The sequence below is a fragment of the Vicugna pacos genome, chromosome 10, assembly GCF_048564905.1.
Source record: "Vicugna pacos chromosome 10, VicPac4, whole genome shotgun sequence".
Lineage (NCBI taxonomy): Eukaryota > Metazoa > Chordata > Mammalia > Artiodactyla > Camelidae > Vicugna > Vicugna pacos.
In genome coordinates, this window is record NC_132996.1 from 52,350,760 (window position 1) to 52,370,635 (window position 19,876).

Below are 19,876 nucleotides of genomic sequence, written 5' to 3' on the forward strand. Positions count from 1 at the left end.
TTGGAATGAAACAAATCTTTGGATTTCCCCCCCTACATTCTGTATAACTGTTCTGGTTAATAAAGGTTAATAAAACAAAAGACTTTTCCCAAAATAAAATATCTGACAAAAGCTGTACAGAAATTAAGCGTTCATTAAATGCAGAGATTTTAAAACTATTTCAGATGATTTTTACCCCACCCAAGCCCCTGGCTTTTTTGTGACAATCAGTTGGAAATCCTAACTCAAAAGTGTCTAAGGGAATCAATGAAAAACAGACACCATCCCATCTCCCTACCTTCTTCTCAACCACAACTTAGCCTCTCTCAGGATTAGGTCAAAATGTTCATTTCCTTTTCAAATACAAATCAAAAGCTCTTCTACAAATGGAGAGACACAGATATGGGATAGAGGAGGGGGACTGCTCACACTACCAGCAGCCAGCCAAAATGCCCAATGTGCTAAAAATGTTTAAAACATCCTTCAAAGGGTCATTATGTGCACTAAATACAATGTGTGCCAATAACAGCAGTTAAAATGTAGTGAATACTTCTATGAGGCAGGCACCTTTACATTTTATCCGCAAAACAGCCCTATGAGGTAGGTATTACCATTATTTCCATTTGACATTTTTTTAAGTGGAAAACAGAAGGATACATGGTGGTTAGGCCACTAAGTTGTAGTAACAGGATTTGCGGGCCCTCGGACAATGGATCTTCTGAATCTGGCTTTTAAAGGACCACAAAAAGATCTAGCCCGATTCTTGGCACTTTAGTATTGATTGGTTAATAAGTAACGGTCCCCTTCCTTTCTGTTGGAGTCCAATCTGAATTTAGATGATGTCCTTATATAAAGGATAATGACTGCACACTGGAACTCTCAGTTGACAAATACTGGTCTCTCCCCACCTACTTCACCTTCCATCTCAGCCAAACCCAAGGCAAGCTCTCAAAAACAGGCGCACCTCCAGGGAGGGAGTGGAGGAGGTGGGGCCCACCTCAGAGGTTCTGAGTCCCTAGGAGAGGAGGAATGCAAATAGATTTTGCAAACAGACAAAGCAGAGTATTGCTTTAGATCGAAAAAATGTCTGTTTGCTCACCCTGACTGATTCCCTGAGCCTAGGAGAACAAACATAACCCTTCTCCGGGCCCTCTGGAAATCGCAAGCGGTCAGGTTCAGTCTGGTAAACAACACTCTGTCCTGGCACCTTGCAGAACAGGGCAGCAGCGGGGAACTGGGACGGACAGCAACAAATTGGAAGGAGAGAGACTGAAATGCACCTGTCCATCTGCCTAGTGGCCTTGGAAAGTCAGATGGACACCTTCAGGGAGGGAGTGGAGGAGGCGGGGCCCAAGTCCCGCCTCCGGAGAGCGCGGGAGTGAGCGGGAGACCTCATCCATCTTCCCCCTCCTCCCGGGGATGCCGAGCCCCCGCGGGAAACGCTGAAAAAGGCCATTGCCACTTTAAATGACTCAGGAAGTGAAAGGAGGCCGCCTGACGGGGGAAGGGAAAGTGGAACCGGGGCGTTGCGGGGGCTGGCGGCGCCGAGATCTCGCCGAGGGCAGCGGGAGGCCGAGCTGGCTGTGCGGCGCGGGGGCCGACGGGGGCGCGGGGTCGCCGCGCCGGAAGTGCCTAGCCCGCCAGAGGAAACGCAGCGGGCGCCGAGCGGCCGAGCCGGCGGGAAGGCCTGGTGCTTGCTCCTCGGCCCGGCGGGGGCTCCCGGGAGCAGACGGCAGCGGCACCGCGGCTGCGGGACACGCCGTGGCCACTCCCCGGGACGGGCCCCGGGTGGGGAGGAGGACCCGAGGAGGCCGCGCCGAGGCCAGGCGGCGAGCTCGGAGGCCCTGAGGCCCGGGCCGCGGCACAGCCCCCACATGGCCTCCGGAGGGGGCGCGGCCTTCGAGGAGCTGCCGCACGACGGCACGTGTGACGAGTGCGAGCCCGACGAGGCTCCGGGGGCCGAGGAAGTGTGCCGAGAATGCGGCTTCTGCTACTGCCGCCGCCACGCAGAGGCGCACGGGCAGAAGTTCCCTCGGCACCACCTGGCCGAGTACGTCCACGGCGCTGCTCAGGCCTGGGCCTCGGGAGCCCGGGAGCGCGGGGCGGGGGAGCAAGAAGACGAGGCCCAGGTGGAAAACGAGAAGGCCGTAGAAAGCGAGGCTGGAGAAGAGAGCGAGTCTGAGGAAGACAGTGAATCTGAAGAGGAGAGCGAGACGGAGGAAGAGAGCGAGGACGAGAGCGATGACGAGAGTGAGGAAGACAGTGAGGAAGAGATGGAAGATGAGCAGGAGAGCGAAGCAGAGGAAGACAACCAGGAAGAGGGAGAATCCGAGGCAGAGGGAGAAACTGAGGCAGAAAGCGAATTTGACCCAGAGATAGAAATGGAAGCAGAGAGAGTGGCCAAGAGGAAGTGTCCGGACCATGGGCTTGATTTGAGTACCTATTGCCAGGAAGATAAGCAGCTCATCTGTGTCCTGTGCCCAGTCATTGGCGCTCACCAGGGCCACCAGCTTTCCACCCTAGACGAAGCCTTCGAAGAACTAAGAGTAAGTATTGGGCATTCAAGCATAGGCCTAGATGTCAGGACACCTGGGTTTCAACTCAGGTGGTGGCCTCCCTGTGGTCTCATTCATTTTCATCATGTCCCTAAAAAGCTGTCTGTTCAGCTTGTTGGGGGGCAATGCTTATTGACCCCTTTTGGTTGAACTCCTTTGAGAATCAGATGAAAGTTCTGGACTCTGACCTGAGAAAAACATATACGCAAAAACCTAGTATGCAATTTCAGGAAAATTGCAAGCCTCTGGTCTCCGGATCCCAGGTAGAGAGCATTCCTTGGGATTTTAACTCCACTTAAGCCTATTTCCACAGCATCTCCATTGTTGAGGCTAGTCGCCTTGACTTAAGGCTCTCGATAAGGCAGTTCCTTTGCTTACTTGAAAACATGGCGAACCATGGTTTAGTCAGATAAATCCAAGCAGGTGATTCCTCTGTAGTGAAAAGTCTCCCTAAGGTTATGGTTTTGATACTAACTTCATGTGTGCCCTGCGTTCCTTTTAGGTTCTTCATGTTTGGTACTTGATTGGAAAGGAGGATGAGAAGGTGGAGGCAAAATTGAGATGGGAGAGGGATTCCCATGTCCTTCATCTTTTCCAAGAAGCCAGGGTCTTTATCTGTCTTGAACCTTACTGGCTCCCTGGAACAGTGTTTGGAAATACTATAAATATGAGTAAATATGTGTTGAATGACTGAACTTGAAACGATTTGCCTTTTATTTATATTGTGGATGTTCACAATCAGTGAGAGAGATTGCTGGAGTTTACCAGAGAAGAAAGTTTGAGTGATCAGTTCATTGGTTAATATCATTACGATGCCTTTTGTTTCCCTAAGCAACCTTGCAGTTGCTGGCACTGGGATAACAAATACTTTGATAATGAAAATCCTCTATGTTAAGATTTTCCCTTTCTTATTAAAAAATACGCCCTCAAAATGTGTAAAAATATATACACAGTCTGAAAAATAATCATAAAGCAAATATGGATGTAACCTCCACCCAGATTAGGAAATAGAATATTAGTAGCAGTAGGGAAGCCCCATGCTCTTTTTATAGTTTTCCAGTTATAACCATCTCTCTTCTCCATAGGTAGCCATTATTCTGGTTAATTTCCTTGCTTATCTTTATATTTTTATCACAGATGTATGCATTTCTAAACTTAACTTGAACTTGACACAATTGGTGTTGTATTGTTATCATGCGTTCTTTTGGCTTTTGCCTCATTTTTTCAAAACACTGTGTTTGTGAAATTCATCCAGTGGGTTCCTGTGGTTTATTTATTTTCATTGTTGTATAGAATTCCATTTTACAAATATGTGACAAGTTACCTATTTTGTCAGAGATGGACATTTTATTTCCAGATTCTGGAGCTTCTGGTTATTATAAACAATGTTGGTGTAAACATTCTGTTCATGTCTCCTGCTACACATCTACATATGTTTAAATAGAATATAAACCTACGATGGAACTTTTGGGTCATAACATTATGCATATCTTCAAAAATGCTAGATGTTGCCAACTGCTTTCCAAAGTGGTTGTACCAGTTTGCATTGCCATGAAGAGTGAGAGTTCTTGTTGCTCAGTGTCTTCAACACTTCTGACTGCGGAATTTTAAATTTTTTTTAGCCTTATAAAAATGTAATGGTATCTTCTTGTGGTTTAAATTTGCATTCCTCTGGTTGTTGATGACCTTGAGACTCATGTATTTCTTTTGTAAAGCACTCATTCATGTCTTTTGCTCATTTTGCAATTGAGTTGTCTTTTTCTCATTAATTTGCAGGCATTTTTGTATATTTATTTTTGACTTCTGTTTTGTTTATATAGGTTACAAATATCTTCTCTAATTTTTCATTTTCTTTTTTTAAAAATTGTGCCTTGAACAGAGAAGTTCTTCATTTTGATATAGTAGAGTTTTATAAGTAATTTCCTTTATAGTTAGTACTTTTTGTGCCCTGTTCCACTTATTATTGATTTTGGGGTAGTGGAGGTAGGGGCTCAATTTCATTTTTTATCCTGTCAGGTAGCCAATTGCTCTAGCAGCATTTTTGGAAAAGCCTGTCCTATCTGCATGATCTGCTATGCCACTTGTCATTTATCAAGTGCCCATATGCGTGTGATGTGTTTCTTGGCTCTTCTGTTTTGTACCATTGATCTGTTAGTATATCCCTGTATAAACAACATGTTTTCTCAGTTACCATAGCTTTGTAACATATCTTAATATCTGGTAGAGCACATCTGTCCACTGTGTTCTTCTAGAAGAGTGTCTCAGTCAGTCTTGACCTTTTACATTTCTTAGAATCATACCATGAAGTTCTATTTAAAAAAAAAAAGTCTGCAGGACTTTTTTTGTATTGTACTGAAATTATAAGCCATTATATGGAGAATTAATACTATTACAAAATAAAGTCTTCTGATTCATTTATTTAGGTCTTTTGTATTGCCTCACAGTAAAGTTTTATAATGTTTTCCTGAAAAATCTTGTACATCATTGTGAAATTTATTCCTGGATACTTAAATTTTTATAGTATTGTTAAAGATGTTTTTAACTTTTGTTTTCTTATTGTATATAGGAATATGATTAACTTACTGATTTTTGTATTGAACTATCCCCTTAATTCTAATAATTCTAATTCTAATAATAAATCTATAGGTTTATTGTACACACATGACCATATTATCTGCAAGAGGCACAGTTTTTGTTTCTTTCCAGTCCTTATGTCTGTTATTTTTTTTTCCTTGCCTTAATGCTTTGGATAGGACCTCCATTATAACATTGAATAGAAGTGATAGTGGGTATTTATGCCTTGTTCTTAATTGAGGGATAATTTATAACATTTCACAAGTGTGATAGTTTTTTCTTCCACAGATGTATTTCATCAGAGTAAGAAAGTTCCCTTCTAGTCCTAATTTGTTAGGAGTTTTTCTTAATATTGAATGAATACTGAATTTCATCAAATGCTTTTTCTGCATCTGTGGGGTGTCCATGTGATTTTACTCTTTTATTATGTTAATATGATTTGCATTAATTGATATACTTATTAAACTAGATTTAAAAATCAGTAATATGTTCACATGTCTCAAAAGCCTCTCACCTTTGCCGCTTTCACCTGGTTCCCCCAACAGATATTGGTAACCAATTTTACTAGTTTTTTGCTTATTCTTGAAGTGTTTCTTTTTGCAAATACAGGTGTGTATGTGTGTGTGTTGTTATATTTTATAATTAAAACAACTTGGCATTTCTGGCATAAACTCAACTTGGTCATGATGAAGTATCCTTATGTTTTTGAATTTAGTTTATTAGTGATTTATGTAGGATTTTAAAATTTATATTTGTGGGAGAAATTAGCTTGAAAATTTCTTCTGTCCTCATGAGATTTTGCTATCAAGGTTATATTGGCTTCATAGTATGAGTCAGGATGTATTGTTTCTCACATGTTTTCTCTCTCTTTTAATGCTCTGGAAGAGTTTGTATAAGATTGGAATATTTCTTCCTGAAATGATTGGTAGAATTGACCATGGAAGCCATCTGGAGCATCTGGATAAGACACTGTGTGTGTGTGTGTGTGTGTGTACTTCGTTTTGTTTTGTTTTTTTGTGTGATATTTTTGATTATAGATTTTTTTTTGATGGTTAGAGGGCTGTCCAGGTTGTCTATTTTTCCTTAAGTCAATTTTGTTAAGTTATATTTTCCCAGAAGTTTGTCCATCTTGTCTAAATTTTCAAATTTACTAGTATAAATTTGTGAATCTAATCCTCCTATTATCTTGTTTCATAGTGTAGCTATACTCTTCATTCCTTTAAGAAAAGGAAGCATGTTGATTTATAATCTGTCACTGATAATTCCAGTATGTGAAGCTTTTGTGTATCTCTCTCTAATAGCTGTTGTTTTCAGTGGTGTTTTTCATGTTTCTTTATTTCCTTTTGTGCTTGTTATGTTTGAGTAGCTTCTCATTGCCTTTAAAAAATTATTTGTGGGGATTTCCCAAGCCTTGGCATGACACTGTATTCTTCGAAAGAGGATTTGAATTTGCTTCTGCTAAGGCCTAAGAATACAACTTGTTTAGAACCCCCTTAAACTAAGTTAATTGCTTGAGATTTCTTCAACCAGATTTTCAAGAGGTGCCTGCCCTTGTTGACAACCTCTGAAAGATTTTTTCATCCCACTCTGCACACCTCCACCCCAACACTCGCCTCATTTTGTTCAGCTCCAAGGCTTCACTCCCCACAGTCCTCTTTGGAGGGTAAGATAGTGGCAAGTTTACCTTAGTTTGTCTTTACTCTGGGTCTCCAAGTCTGTATGGAAAGGGTCCTCTTTATATTTCCCACTCTGAGCATGCTGTAGGGTTTGCTTTGTATGACTTTCTTTCCCTTCTCACACCTCATTTTCTGCCTATAATCAAATGCACAGCCCAGTTTCTTGTGAGCACAGTACATTTCTTGTAACTCTACTCAGATGAAGAGCTGCTTCCTGCGCTCTGCTTGTATTAACATTGAAACAGTGTTACTTAACTATAGACCTTGTTAGAATTTCACCGATTTTTCCTCTAATGACTTCTGTACCAGGGTCCTCTGGCCACATTATATTTTCTTGTTTTTGATAATCGTGATAATTTTGAGGAGTGCTAATGAGGTATTGCATAGATTGTCTCTCAGTTTGAATATGCCTGATGTTTTTCTTATGGTGAAACTGGAATTGTGGGTTTGGGGACGATGTAAATTCCCTTTTATGTTTTTTTTTTTTCACTTAGTATGTCTTAGAAATCACTTCACATATCTACTCATTTATTTATTTATTACAGCTGCAAATAGTGCAGTGAGTGTTACTCGTTAAATTCTTAATTTATGAGAATGCCTATTTGGTTATTTTTAGGGTACTTTTTAAAAAAATGCCTCAACTCTAGAATGCCTATTTAGTTATTTTTAGGGTACTTAAAAAAATTTTAGGGGGGGATATAATTAGGTTTATTTATTTATTTTTAGTGTCAGTACTAGGAATTGAACCCAGGACCTCAGTGCATGCTAAGCACACACTCTACCACTAAGCTATACCCTCCCCTCTATTTGGTTATTTTTTAAAAGATCCATTTCTCTTTATCTTTTGGGGTCTGATTCTTGATTATATTGCCAAATTTTCATGATTCTTCTCATCTCTCATAATTTTTCAACCAGTAATAGATACTGTGTTTAAAAGAACTGTAGACATGAAAGTATTGTTTCCCTCCCCACCCAGAAGGAGCATACCATTTACTTTGTTAGGCAGCTAGGATGAGGACCTGATCATTTTGAGCCAATAAAAATTTGAAGTTGGTCAGATCTTGGCTATAGCTTTAATTAGTTTCAGTTCACCTCTGGTTTCATGTATTTTGAAGGCAATGTGCATTTGCTTATTGACAAGAGAGTAGGTCTCTTGGAATGTTAAAAGTGGCTCAGCATGATGATGGTGAAAGAAGAGGATCTTTGTTACACTGCATTCATTCATTCAGCAAGTACTTAACAGCGCACTGGCCAAGGGCAGGTGCTTTCTAAGCACTGGGAATATAGCGGTGAGCGAAAGGGGAAAAGTCACTACTTGTACTGGGGCGTACATTGTATTGGAAGGAAATAAAAAAGAACAAATAAGCGAATAAACATGTAATAAGTGTTATAAAGAAGAAAATAAAACACAGTGTGGAATTAGAGAGGGACAGGAAGTATCCTAGTTCTGCCACTTGCTTTTTGACCTTGGGCAAGTTAGGTAACAGTTTGCCCTTGTTTCTATGTTTCTAAAATGGGTATAAAGTTAAGATTAAAGTAGTGTTTTTGTGAGAATAAAATAACTTAGTTTGTGATAACGCACTTTAACAATGCTTAACACATTGTAAGTGCTCTTTAAATTTTAGCTGTTATTACCATTAATTGGAGGAGTCTAGTTAAATGTACAAGTTTAGAGTTGAGAGGAGTTTGAACAATTATGTTTTGATACTCAGTCCCAAACCGGGCTGTGAGTGACTGATGTTGGTGGTAGAAGGCCATATTGTTCCCAAGGGCTGCTGGTAGTTTGAGTAAAGCAAACTTTGAAGTAGTCTAGAATGGACAGAAAACCAGGGTGGCTGTACAACAAGAGGGGATTAGGGCAGAGGCCCCTGAAGGCTATGCCAAAAGGACTAGGGTAAACACCTTGGAGGGATAAATTTAACCCTTAATTACTGAAGTGACTTTTAAAGTACTGCCCTTCTTCCTGCACATGTTTCCAGTTTGGCTCCAGAGGATTTGGTCTCTAAAGGATTTTGTAGGTCCAAATTTAAATTGAGCCTGTGCTCTAGCTTTATCATAGAAATACAGTTACACAGCCCATATTATGATCTCTCATCTGGGTCATAACTTCCCATCTCAGAAATGCAGATTTCTTTCACCCTGACCATAATTTCTGGTTATGAAAATGGGTCATTGGGTCTGACAAAAGAACTTGGTGTAGTTCATGGATATTTTCATATGAAAATTCTTGTACTGTCAAGGGAATTTGCATCCTTAGCAACATTTAATGAATCATTTTTGTTGAACAATGTTAAGTGCAATTAGATATATTCAAAACTCTAAACCAGTAGTTTAAAACATTATTTTGAACATAATCTATAGTAGGGGAAATACAGTTTACATTGTGGCCTAGATTACAGACACACACACACACACACACACACACACACACACACACACACACACACAGATATACCTTTAACTAACTCAAATGGAACACTGTGTGTCTTACTGCATATGAGGTGTTCTGTTTCTGTTCTGTTCAAAAAAATTTCTGGAGTCTCTCAATAAATTGATTTCATTGCACAATAATGAATGGGTGATGTCCTATGGTTTTAAAAGCACTTGTCTAGTTCACTCTAAGACCACCTGAAGAAAAGGTGGAGTCTTGTAAAATGGCAAAGGGAAAAGTGGTTGACAGAGTTCAGCAAGTACTTAGAAGTATCTTTGTAGTTCTTAATGTGGCTTTGTTACGGACAGAACCAAAGGTTTTGAAGCCACACCCTTTGCCCTTGAGTGTGACTTTAAGATAGATATTAGGGGAGAAGAATGGTTAAGTGACAGTGGGGGAGCTGTGAGGGGATCTAGTAGCAGTGTGGTTGGAGGGATATAGGCACATGCTCAGACAGCTGTGACGCTAGAGGGGCTGGAGGTGGAGGTGTGCCACTGCTGTATCTCCTAATGGCTAGTGGCTCTGGCTCTGTGGTCAGCTTGTAAGAAGTAGCGCTGTAGGGAGGCAGAAGGTTGACTGCTGTAGTATCCCTATTTATATTTTTATTATTCGTATCTGAAAGTGCCTTCTATTGAAACTTTGAGGTATTGGCTACGCAATAGTTGAGTCAGTGTCTTATTTATTTGTATAGAATAAGACAAAAGCTAAGACCAACATAAAGGGAATGTCTTGGTGTCAGCTGAAGCTGCCCCAGATGGTTCATAGAAAGTTAAAATGAGGCTTGCAATTCTGGGATTCTCCATCTCAGTCTCCCCTTCAAAATGTAGTTTCTTTACCTATAATAAGTCTGGAAAGTATGCAGTGAAGAGGACGGTCAGGGTCCTAGCTTTCATGGAGTTTACCCTTTATCTGGGGAGGGCGGTAAGATAGAGTAATTGGGGATGGTATTACATACTACGAAAGCAGTAAGTCAGAGTAGTGAAAGAGCGAGTAGTGTGGCAGGAGGGAGCTACTATTTGATCATGGAAGGCATCTTTGAGCATATGACATAAGGACAGACACCTGAAATGTGAGATCTTGCTGAGATCTAGGGAAACCCTTCTACTGTATTGCCATTTAGTGCTTTTTGCCCAAAAATCCAGTAATTCATAGCAGACATGTTTGGTTTGGTTCATACAACTCTTTGTAAAGGGATTAGATGGCTCTTGAAGTGAGAGGAGTAGCGTAGTTATAGCAGTTGTAATGCGCTGTTAACACAGGTGAAGATACTGTTCTATGGAGGGAACATGAGCTTATGGAGATCTCTTTTACAACAGCTCAATTTTTCAGGAGATTTGACATTCATGGTGATGTAATGTCATTAAAGGGAGCCTAGAGGGCTTCTGTAGTGTTAAATGGATGGGAAAGGCCATCTAATTGTGTTCTTATAAGGGCATGGACTCTTCCCACAATCTTCATTATTAAAATTACACTTCATAATCTAAGAATTAAGAAGAAGTCTGGGAGAAGCATGGTTAAGGCAGAAAGAATGGTGAATGCAAAGGCTCTAAGGTAGAGGTGAACTTGGGGTGGTGAGAGACAGCAAAAAGGTCTTTATGGAGTAGAGTGGAGTGAAAGAGGAGTAGGAAGTATGTTAACAAAGTAAAGTGTGTTTCTCGCCTTGTTGCCACATTTTAGAATCACTTGTGGAAGGAGATTCTATAAGAAACACCTGTGATTGGCCTCATCCCAGCCATAAATCAGAATCTTTAGGGATGGTCAGGTATTTTGTAGAATATCTTTCTATTGGAATTTATCTTATGTTTATCTCATGGTTAGACTGGAGTTACTGATTTTGAGGAGGAAGACCACAGAATTAAGGGTACATACTATCAAGATGACTTATTGTTGATGTCTGGGAGACAGAGAATAGAAAGTCCTCTGGCACTTGCTGTCTCTGACTCTCTTTTATGTCATGTCCCATGAGCAAGGATCATATAATGTCTATATTATACTATAGGCTTTTCAGGGGGAAGGTTGCTGATGCAGTAGGCATAATATTCTTAAGCTCCTCTGGGGATAAAGGACTGTGTGCCTGTGGGCCACCTTTTCTTGACCACAGCCCGTGACACGGAGGTTGCCCTTCCTTCCCATTGTTAATACCCACCTTTTCTCTTCCCTTGCATCTGACCCAAGACTGAGAAGCCAGAGACTGATCTGTGTCAGTGTGTCTTCTGCTTGAAGTTACAGTTCAGCGTGGGATAACTAGCTTAGTTTCATGCTCCTGTTCCAGTTGTGTATTTTAATATCCAGAGCCTAACAAGGGGCTAAACTTGTGTGACAGGAAGGAGCACAGATGCTCACAGGTCTCTCAGAAGAGGAGACAGTATAAACAAAGAAGGGGTGAAACAAAAACTTTAGTCCTGATACATAGAGTAGAGATGAGAATCCTTTGGGTATTTGTGTTGTGTGTGTATCACTACAATAGGGATCAAACCAACATGGCATTAGGGGATTAAAAAATCAATATTGATGCCCTCTCAGATGTCAAAAACGAATCAAGAATGGAAAGATAAAACCAAACAAACAAACAAACCAGATCTTCCAAATGAACTAAGTGCTCGATCCATAACATGGCAAATAACCACGTGGGTAATGACTCTGATATACATTCTGATGTATTAAGTTATTCTTGTTGAACATTTAATTACAAGTTAAACACACTTCAGATGTATTTAGCTAGTTTTTGACTGGGTAACAGAGTAATCTGCTATTTCAACTGAATACTAGAGAAAACGTTTATTCTGTTATGTCTACTGTAGCATATAGTTAGCTTTATTGTCAAAACTGATACTTTTAAGTTAATTTTATTTATGTGAATGATTTTTGAGTACTTTTGGTGAGCTGCGTGATGGATAGTGGGAAGATTTCTGACATTAGGAAGCTTGCAGTCTTTTCATGTGCTTATTTGTGTGTAAATATTAGAAAAGAGGTACAAATAGTATGTCATAGGGGCTCAGAGAAAAGAGAAGTTAATTTCAGCTGGAGGCATGGGATCAGGAAAGATTTCCTGGATGAAGTGGTATTTGAGGTGGGCCTTCCAAGATGGATAGGATTTTGCTAAGTAGATACGGCTATACTGTGAGGCAGCTGTCCCCTGTGTTCCCATAGCAACAGCCTGTGCACCCTTATTATAGCATTAAATACAGTATACTGTATCAATATTATTTTTTCACATGTCTCTGTCCTACGTGGGTTATAAACTCTTCTTCTAGGGTTAGGACTATATATTTTTCGTCTTTGTGTTCACAGCACCTAGCACAGTGCCTATTGGAGAGTAGATGTGCATGAAATATTTGGTAAATGTATGATATGAGGTATAATAATCTCAAATAGTCCCAGGGCATCAGTGAAGACCTGAAAGAGACAGTATTGCATAGTGATTTAGTATGTCACTGCTACATTAAATTCAGCTGCATTTAAAATAATGAAATAATTTGGAAAAATCCAAAATAAGAGCAACTCAAACAAGATAGATGTTTTATTTCTCTCTTGTGTAGAGAAAGTCTGGACATTGGCAGTCTAAAACTGGTATGGAGGAACCATGAAGTTATTAGGAATCTAGGCTTTCTATCTCTGCTCTGTCATCCTTAGGGTCTAGTTTTTGTCATGGACCAAGATGCCTGCCAGCAGTCTAGCCAGTACATCTGAGTTCCAGGATAGCAGGCATAGGAAAGAAAGGAGGGCACATCCCTCTATTTTAAGGGAACCCTCCAGAAGTTGCACACTTTCCTGCTTATGTTTCGTTGGCCTGAGTTTAGTCCCAAGGTCTTACCTGGTTATAAGGGAGAATGGGAAACAGTCTTCTCTTCAGGCCATGGTGTGTCTGGCTAAAAGCTAGAGTCTGTTACTAAGGGAAAGTGGGAGAATTAATATGAAGGACCAAGCAATCTTGCCTTAGTTGGCTTTGCATTCTGTGGGTTTGAGTAGCTCTGCTACTTATCAGATGTGTCATGTTGGATAATTCACTTAGTTTCGTGAGCCTTGGTTTCTTCATCTGTAACATGGGTGCATTAATAATTTCTCCTTTTTGGGTTATAGTGAGAAGCAAACAAGATCATACATGTAAAAAGCTTAGCACAATGCCTAGAATATAATAATCCCTCAGCAATTAGTGGCTCTTACTCTTATTACTGTTATAGAGCTATCTGATGTTGTATTCTGAGTTCAATTCCAGATCAGTTAGTCTGGCAGAAGTAGAAGTTCAGACACCAAGTTTCTTTGGGTGAAAACTGTTCAGCCCCCACTCCTTCTGTTCCTTCTGCCTGCTCTATTCTGGTGGGTAGATAGGCTGGTGAAAAGCTTGTCTTCAGAGGAGAGGCTCCTGTATATTTCAGTGTCCTGCTGGTGCCTTATGCACTAGCTAACCAAAACACAGCTGGTAGGTCTAATTTTAGGTTCACAAGTCTTGCTGGTTGTCCTCTTTAAATTCTGTTTTACATTCTGAACTGTGGGAAATTTTTATAGAAGCAGAGGGGAGGCAGGGGCAATACACCCTTTACTTTCTGGTTAGAAAATAGCCTCCATTTTCTTTCCAGCAGGCAGTTGGGGGAGAGATGGTATAGGCACCCCTGCTGTTCTCTCTGTACTGGGGCTGCGTGAGCCCTGGCAGGGTATAAGCTGTCTGACTTCATGTGTGTGAAGAATGGAAATGCTAACCTTTAGCTGAGGTTATAAAACTAAGGGGGTCTAGAAACACTTCTCTGCTGCTGAAATTGTGAGGCACTTTCCACAGAGGAGAATAATAATAATAATAGTTAAGTGGCTTTAGGTCACGCAATTCTTATTCATTATTTTAGTTGATCTTGATATAACTCCCACAATAAGCCATGCTATGCTGATTCTCATTTTAGAGATGAGAAAACTGATACTTAAAGAGGTTGAGCTTTGCAAAAGGTCACCTAGTTAATAATTCAGAAATCCAGGTCTGACCCCAAAGTACATTTTCATTCCCCCATCCCACTTTGCCTCTACTCTCAGTTATTCCCACTTCCATTTAACATTTCTGAGTTGTGCTGATGTTTATAATCTGTATGAAGGTATTTAATAGATAAATACTTTCTGAATATCTTAATCAGACTATTAAAACTATTCTTTCCCTTCTATCTGGGATTTTCTTCCTAGATATTTTACAGAGTATTTTGGTTAGTAACAGATTGTTTTGTTCATTTTTTCCATTCAGCACTTCTCTAGCTCAGTACTTGATACTTAGTAATCAGTCACTCAGTATATTGTTACTCAATTAATAATAACAATAACAACAATAACTAAAATTCATTGAGGTTTTTCTATGTGCCAGGCTCTGTACTATAAACTTCCTTCGTATTACCTCACTTAATTTTTACCACAATTCTTAGAAATAGAGTATTTGTTAAAATATTTTTATGTACTGTTTGAAGTTAGTGGCATGGTGTTTTTTTCCTTTTATCTATTCACTTAATCAGGTGGAGTATTTGGGGCTGTAGGGAATTTAATAGTAAGTTGCCCGTCTCATGGAGCTTTTATTGTCTGAGCAAAACAGACATAAGCAAGTTAAACAGTAAATAACATTTCAAATAATGATAAATGCTGTGAGTAACTAGGGGAAGGAGAAAAGAGTGACTGGGATGGGGGAATGGGAGAAAGGCTGTTTAAGGATCTGAGGAGGACTTTTTTGAGGTTGTAACCTGGGTATAGTTAGAGCCAGTGGTGGGAAGACGGGGAGGGGGGCATAGTTGTCTGAGTAGAGAGGCTCTGAGATGGAACAGGCTTACTGAGGGATAAAAAAAGATGGCTGGAGTATAATGAGTAAGGGTTCCAGGTTGAGGAGTAGTAGATGAGGTCAGATTACCAAGTAAGCCATGATAAAGATTTTGGACTTCATCCTGAGTAGCCATAGACTGTTTAAGCAGGGGAATGAGTGATCTGATTCATGTCCTTAAAATTTCACTCCAGTTCCTGTGTAGAGAATAGACTGTAGGATGGGTGAGTGGGAGCAGTGTTGCTCCTTGGACTAGGAGCAAGCAGAGAGTAGTAGAAATGGTGAAGAGTAGTTATATTTGGCATACGTTTTAGTGTTAGATCTGAAGAGACTTGTTGATAGGTTTTCTCAGTCTCCAAAATGATTTTGGATCTGAGGAACTATATAAAGATGGTTGCCTAACATAGGAGTGGATTTGGAGTTGGAAAATCAAGTCATGTAAAGAAGATGAAGAATTTTGGACATGGTGTGATACTGAAATTCAGTTTTATTTCCTTTTGTCAAGACTTGGCTTTCTGATTGGATTCCTTAGAATCTTCCAATCCTTTTATACTGCTTCTCTCAAACAGAACCTTTTTGTAAAAATGACAAAGTTGGATTGATTTTTTTTTAAGCATGATACCAACACAAGGGCAGCCAATATTCTTTCTGAATTCAGCATCTCCTAATTTTTTGTAATATAGAAGTCAATATTTAGGAGCCAGTTTAGATATTTAAGCGATTTATACTGACACATGACTTTTGGTGCTCAGGTGGTTATTGGCGTTAGACTAGACTGACTCCCATAGAAGTACAGAGACCGACTGTCAAGAAGTACTTCTTATTCTTATGCCGCTTTACCGACCATATTTCACCTTTGTTTCTGCTTCTTGCCCATATTCAAAGGATGTTTGTGTTAGAATGAGCTATATTTCTGTGTTTTGTAGTGAATGGATGAACATGTGTTTATGAGGTATTCTAAACTCCTCTGAAGGAGATTCCAACTTTCAGATACAAGGACCCTTAGAGTTAGGAAACTTTCAGAAAGAGTTGCTTCCAGGGGTAGCAGCTTTAGATGTCTACAGGGACCAGAAAGGTAATGTAAATGAGAGAAGCCAGCCAGGGCAACTGTGGTCACCTGGAGAGAGCTTGCCTTGCCTAAAGCAGGTTAATCGCTGCTCAGTTTCAGCCAGTTGCTGTGTGGGAAGGGGAGCCCAGGAGAGTCATCCCTTTTAGATCTTCAGAAGAAGCTAGAAATCTTTATCATGTTATATCTCCTGATTTTTTAATGTTGGCAATTAATTTAAAATTCCCAGTATGCTGTATAGGATAACACTCTAAAAGCCAAAAAAAAAAGAAAAGTTATGTAGGGTGTAGGCTGTGAATTAATTTGTAGGTTCTGATTGGGTCCATTTTCTTCATTTACAAGTTGAGAGACAAACCCAGAGATGTAAAATGACTTTTCCAAGCTCGTACAGTGATTAGTAGGACTGGAACTAGGAGCTAGGAATGGAATCTGGGTCTCCTTTCTCTTTATGCAATGCTCTTTACTCTAGGAAAGTTAAATTTTAGGGGGACTTTGAGGAAAGCGCAAGTCTCTTTTCATAGAAAAGTGCATGTACATTCCAAATTTTGCATACAGTTTTGGGGATTTCAAACTCCCTGAAGTCAGTATCAATACATGAACCCTAGGTGAAGAACCCTCTTTTATACTTGTTGGTTCATGTGTTTGCATGTGAAGGGAACAGTGCTCCAGTATTTATACTTAGGCAAACTCATGGAGAGAGGCGCTTGAAGCAGAAACCTTAGGTCTGTCTTCCCTTCCTCCCTCCCTCCCTTTTGGTGAACTGAATCTTAATTAGACAGTAGGAATACATATATGTAAGTTTAAGACTCTTCCTACTACTATCCCCACTAGTCTTTTCAGTCATTGCTTTTCTGGTCTTTTACATACATATGCATCACTCATAGAAAATAATAGTTGTATTTTTTTAATAAATGATATAGTGTACATTGTTTTGCAAGTTTATTTTTTTAATTCAACATTATGTCTTGCCTTGTACCCAGGTACATACAGATCTACCTCATTCTTTTTATTTGCTGTCATATCCCAAAGTTTAATTCCATAGTTTATCTAGCCACCCACTACTGATGGATGCTTAGGATGTTTCCAGCTTTTCAGTATTACAAACAGTGCTGCAATAAATATTTTTGTGCATGCTTCCTTGACACATGCTTTAGTATTTCTCAAGGGGAGAAAGTGAAAAATGGGCTTGCTAGGAGTGTGATTTCAGAGTGAGTTTATGATTTTATATCAGCAGCATATGAAAATCCCCAACTTCCTCACTCTCTCATCACTTGATATTATCAGATAAAACCTTTTTTTTCAGTATGATGGATAAGAAATGATACCATAATTACAAGTAAGTTTGAGCATCTTTTAGATGTTTTCATGTGTTTATTAGCCATTTCACATTCCTCTTATGTTCATACTATTTGTTGGAATCTCTTTTGTGCTTATTTGGCTTTTTCTTATTTATAGGAATCCCTTATGTATTTTTTCGTGTATTCTTGATACCAGCCTCTTCTTTTGTGTAAATCTTTTTCATTTGGACCTTTTTGATCTTGGTTTTGCTACTGACCAGCGGTATGATTTGGGTGACATCGTTTGCCTTCCACAGAACCATTTTTCTCCATTGTAAAGTGAAAATACACTGCCTTTAATGTCAGCTAAAGAGTGTATGAGCTCCGTAATTTTTGGATCCTCATTGATTTCTACCAGCCATTTTCTCAGCTGTAAAGTGAGAATACACTACTTTTTAGGTTTACTGTGAAATGCCAATGAAAGAGCATATGAAAGTGCTTTGGAGAGTAAAGAATACCTTCAAATGTAGGCAGTTTGTCCTTTCTTTGGCTTTATTCTGATTAATCCCTAGGAGTTAGCTTTTATGAAGCATCCTACATCTCAGATTGATCAGACTCTGAAGGGTGGGTGTCACTACATAGCACTTGTCTTATTTTAATCTACACTGTTCTTGGGGGAAGAAGGAAGCACATAAACACCTATGTACAAGGCCTCTTGAGGTGCAGAAAGGGACTGGGATGTGAGAAAAGAAAGGAAGTGGATTTGGGGCCAAAGTCCTCCATTTGTACTCTTGCCCCAGCCCTGCAGCTGTCAGAGGCAGGTCTGCCGAGAAGAGCCTTTCCTTCTGGCCAACTGCATATTTGGGGGGGTTAAAAAAAACCATTGGGGAAGATTTACTTCACCACCCATTTAGAGGCTAGCTCAATATAGGCCCCAATTAATCTTTGAGAATAATTCTCAAAGAGAGCAGGGTGGGGAGATAAAATGGGTGAATTTCTTGAAGGAAGAATCTGTGCCTTTCTTCTGTCCCCTGAGTAGGCAGTGCTGCTGATGCTTTGTGAAAAGGAGGAAGGATTCTGCTGACACACTGTATTTTTATGAAAGAAGGCTAAGGGTTCCCTTATCTCACCACACAAGGCATATCTGCCTGCAAACAGGCTGTCTGCTTCTTAGGGATTCCTTCGTCATCCTGTTCTGAATGTTTTTAAGACACAGTTTGGTGCATTCCTTTCTGTTCTCTAGAGCCAGGGGGAAAGTCATAATATATCAGGGCTCTCGCTGAAGAGCTTGAAATGGGCGCTGGCAGCTGGGATGTGGGGGAAGAAAGCTTTCTAGGGAGAAGTGACCTGCTTGTTCAGCCAATGGGAAGCAGGTTAGAGGAATGATATCACCAGACAGGATGTATTGTCTAATCATCTCATAAAGCAGGACTGTGTCTGGCAACTTAACCCTTTTTTTAGGTACTTCGGGTCTCACCCACTCCCTGGTATGTGACCTCCAGATTTCTTTTCCTTTGTTGGCTGTGGTACCAGAGATTAAAGATTTAAATTGGTGAAGCAATTTGGACAGTTCTAAACCATTATTTTAAAAATACAAAGTATTAAAATTTAGACCCACAGAATAGGAATATCAACAAAGCTGTGTTTGGCGAGCACATGTAAAGCAGATATGGGTCTTTGTCGTATTACATCAGACTTTTACTGTATAGACTTGAGAGAGAAAGGAGATTCAAGGGAAAAAAGGATTTAGGCTTTAGTCTATTTTAATCTATGTGTTGAGGTCTTACTAAGTATTTCCTGTTTTGGAGGAATTGGAATTATCCACCCAAATTTGGAAGATATCACTGATTATCAGGCCAGTTTTGAAGAACAGATATTGTAGTGTTTGTTTATATTGTACTTCTTTTTTGTCCCTTCCCCCCATAAAAATGGCAGTCATTTTACTTCTTCATACTTCCTTTCCACCACTGGTAAAATGAGGTTGATGACCCTATCTTTTCCACAGGAGTTGAGATAAGAAAATAAACTAATTCATGTGACTTTAGATTATGCTACGCACATGTATTAGAGCATTCATATATTAAGACTGCATATTCATTCATTCATTTGTTCAGCAGAATTTTTCAAACATCTTCTTGATGCTGGGCACAGATACAGAGATAAAAGATGTAGTTCTAACCCTAAAGGAATTTAATACATTGTGAGGGAGACAGACAATAATAATAAAAATGTCTCATACATCTGTTGTCTCTACCATGTGCCAGGCTGTGTTCAAAGCACCTTGGCATATATAAGCTCATGTTATCTTAATACAACCCTATGAAATAGGTATTATTATTAGCTTCATTTTACAGGTAAAGAAATTGAGGTGCAGAGTGGCTAAGTAACTTGCATAATGTCATACAAATCTAATGGTAGATTTGGGACTTGAATCCAGGCAGTGTGGCTTTAGTCTTTACTCTAAATCTGTGCTAACCAATACAGTAGTCAGTAGCCATGGATGGCTTGGAGCTCTTGAAATGTCGCAAATCCAGATTGA

At 39.9% G+C, this 19,876-nt stretch overlaps 1 protein-coding gene across 5 annotated transcripts in view; it reads left to right on the top strand.

The window, feature by feature from the left end:
* The first annotated feature begins 1,460 nt into the window (after nt 1-1,460).
* Nucleotides 1,461-19,876, top strand: part of TRIM44 (tripartite motif containing 44) — a 97,116-nt gene continuing 78,700 nt past the window's right edge. For 3 of the 5 annotated variants that reach the window (XR_012076667.1, XR_012076668.1, XM_006216860.4), the window contains exon 1: nt 1,462-2,525. Coding sequence is in view for 1 of the 5 variants with exons in the window: in XM_006216860.4 (XP_006216922.2) it covers nt 1,854-2,525 (672 nt within the window). In the remaining 4 variants the exon portion in view is untranslated. Of the gene's footprint in view, nt 2,526-19,876 lie in introns of all 5 variants that reach the window. The other 2 variants (XR_012076670.1, XR_012076669.1) reach the window with 1 other exon arrangement.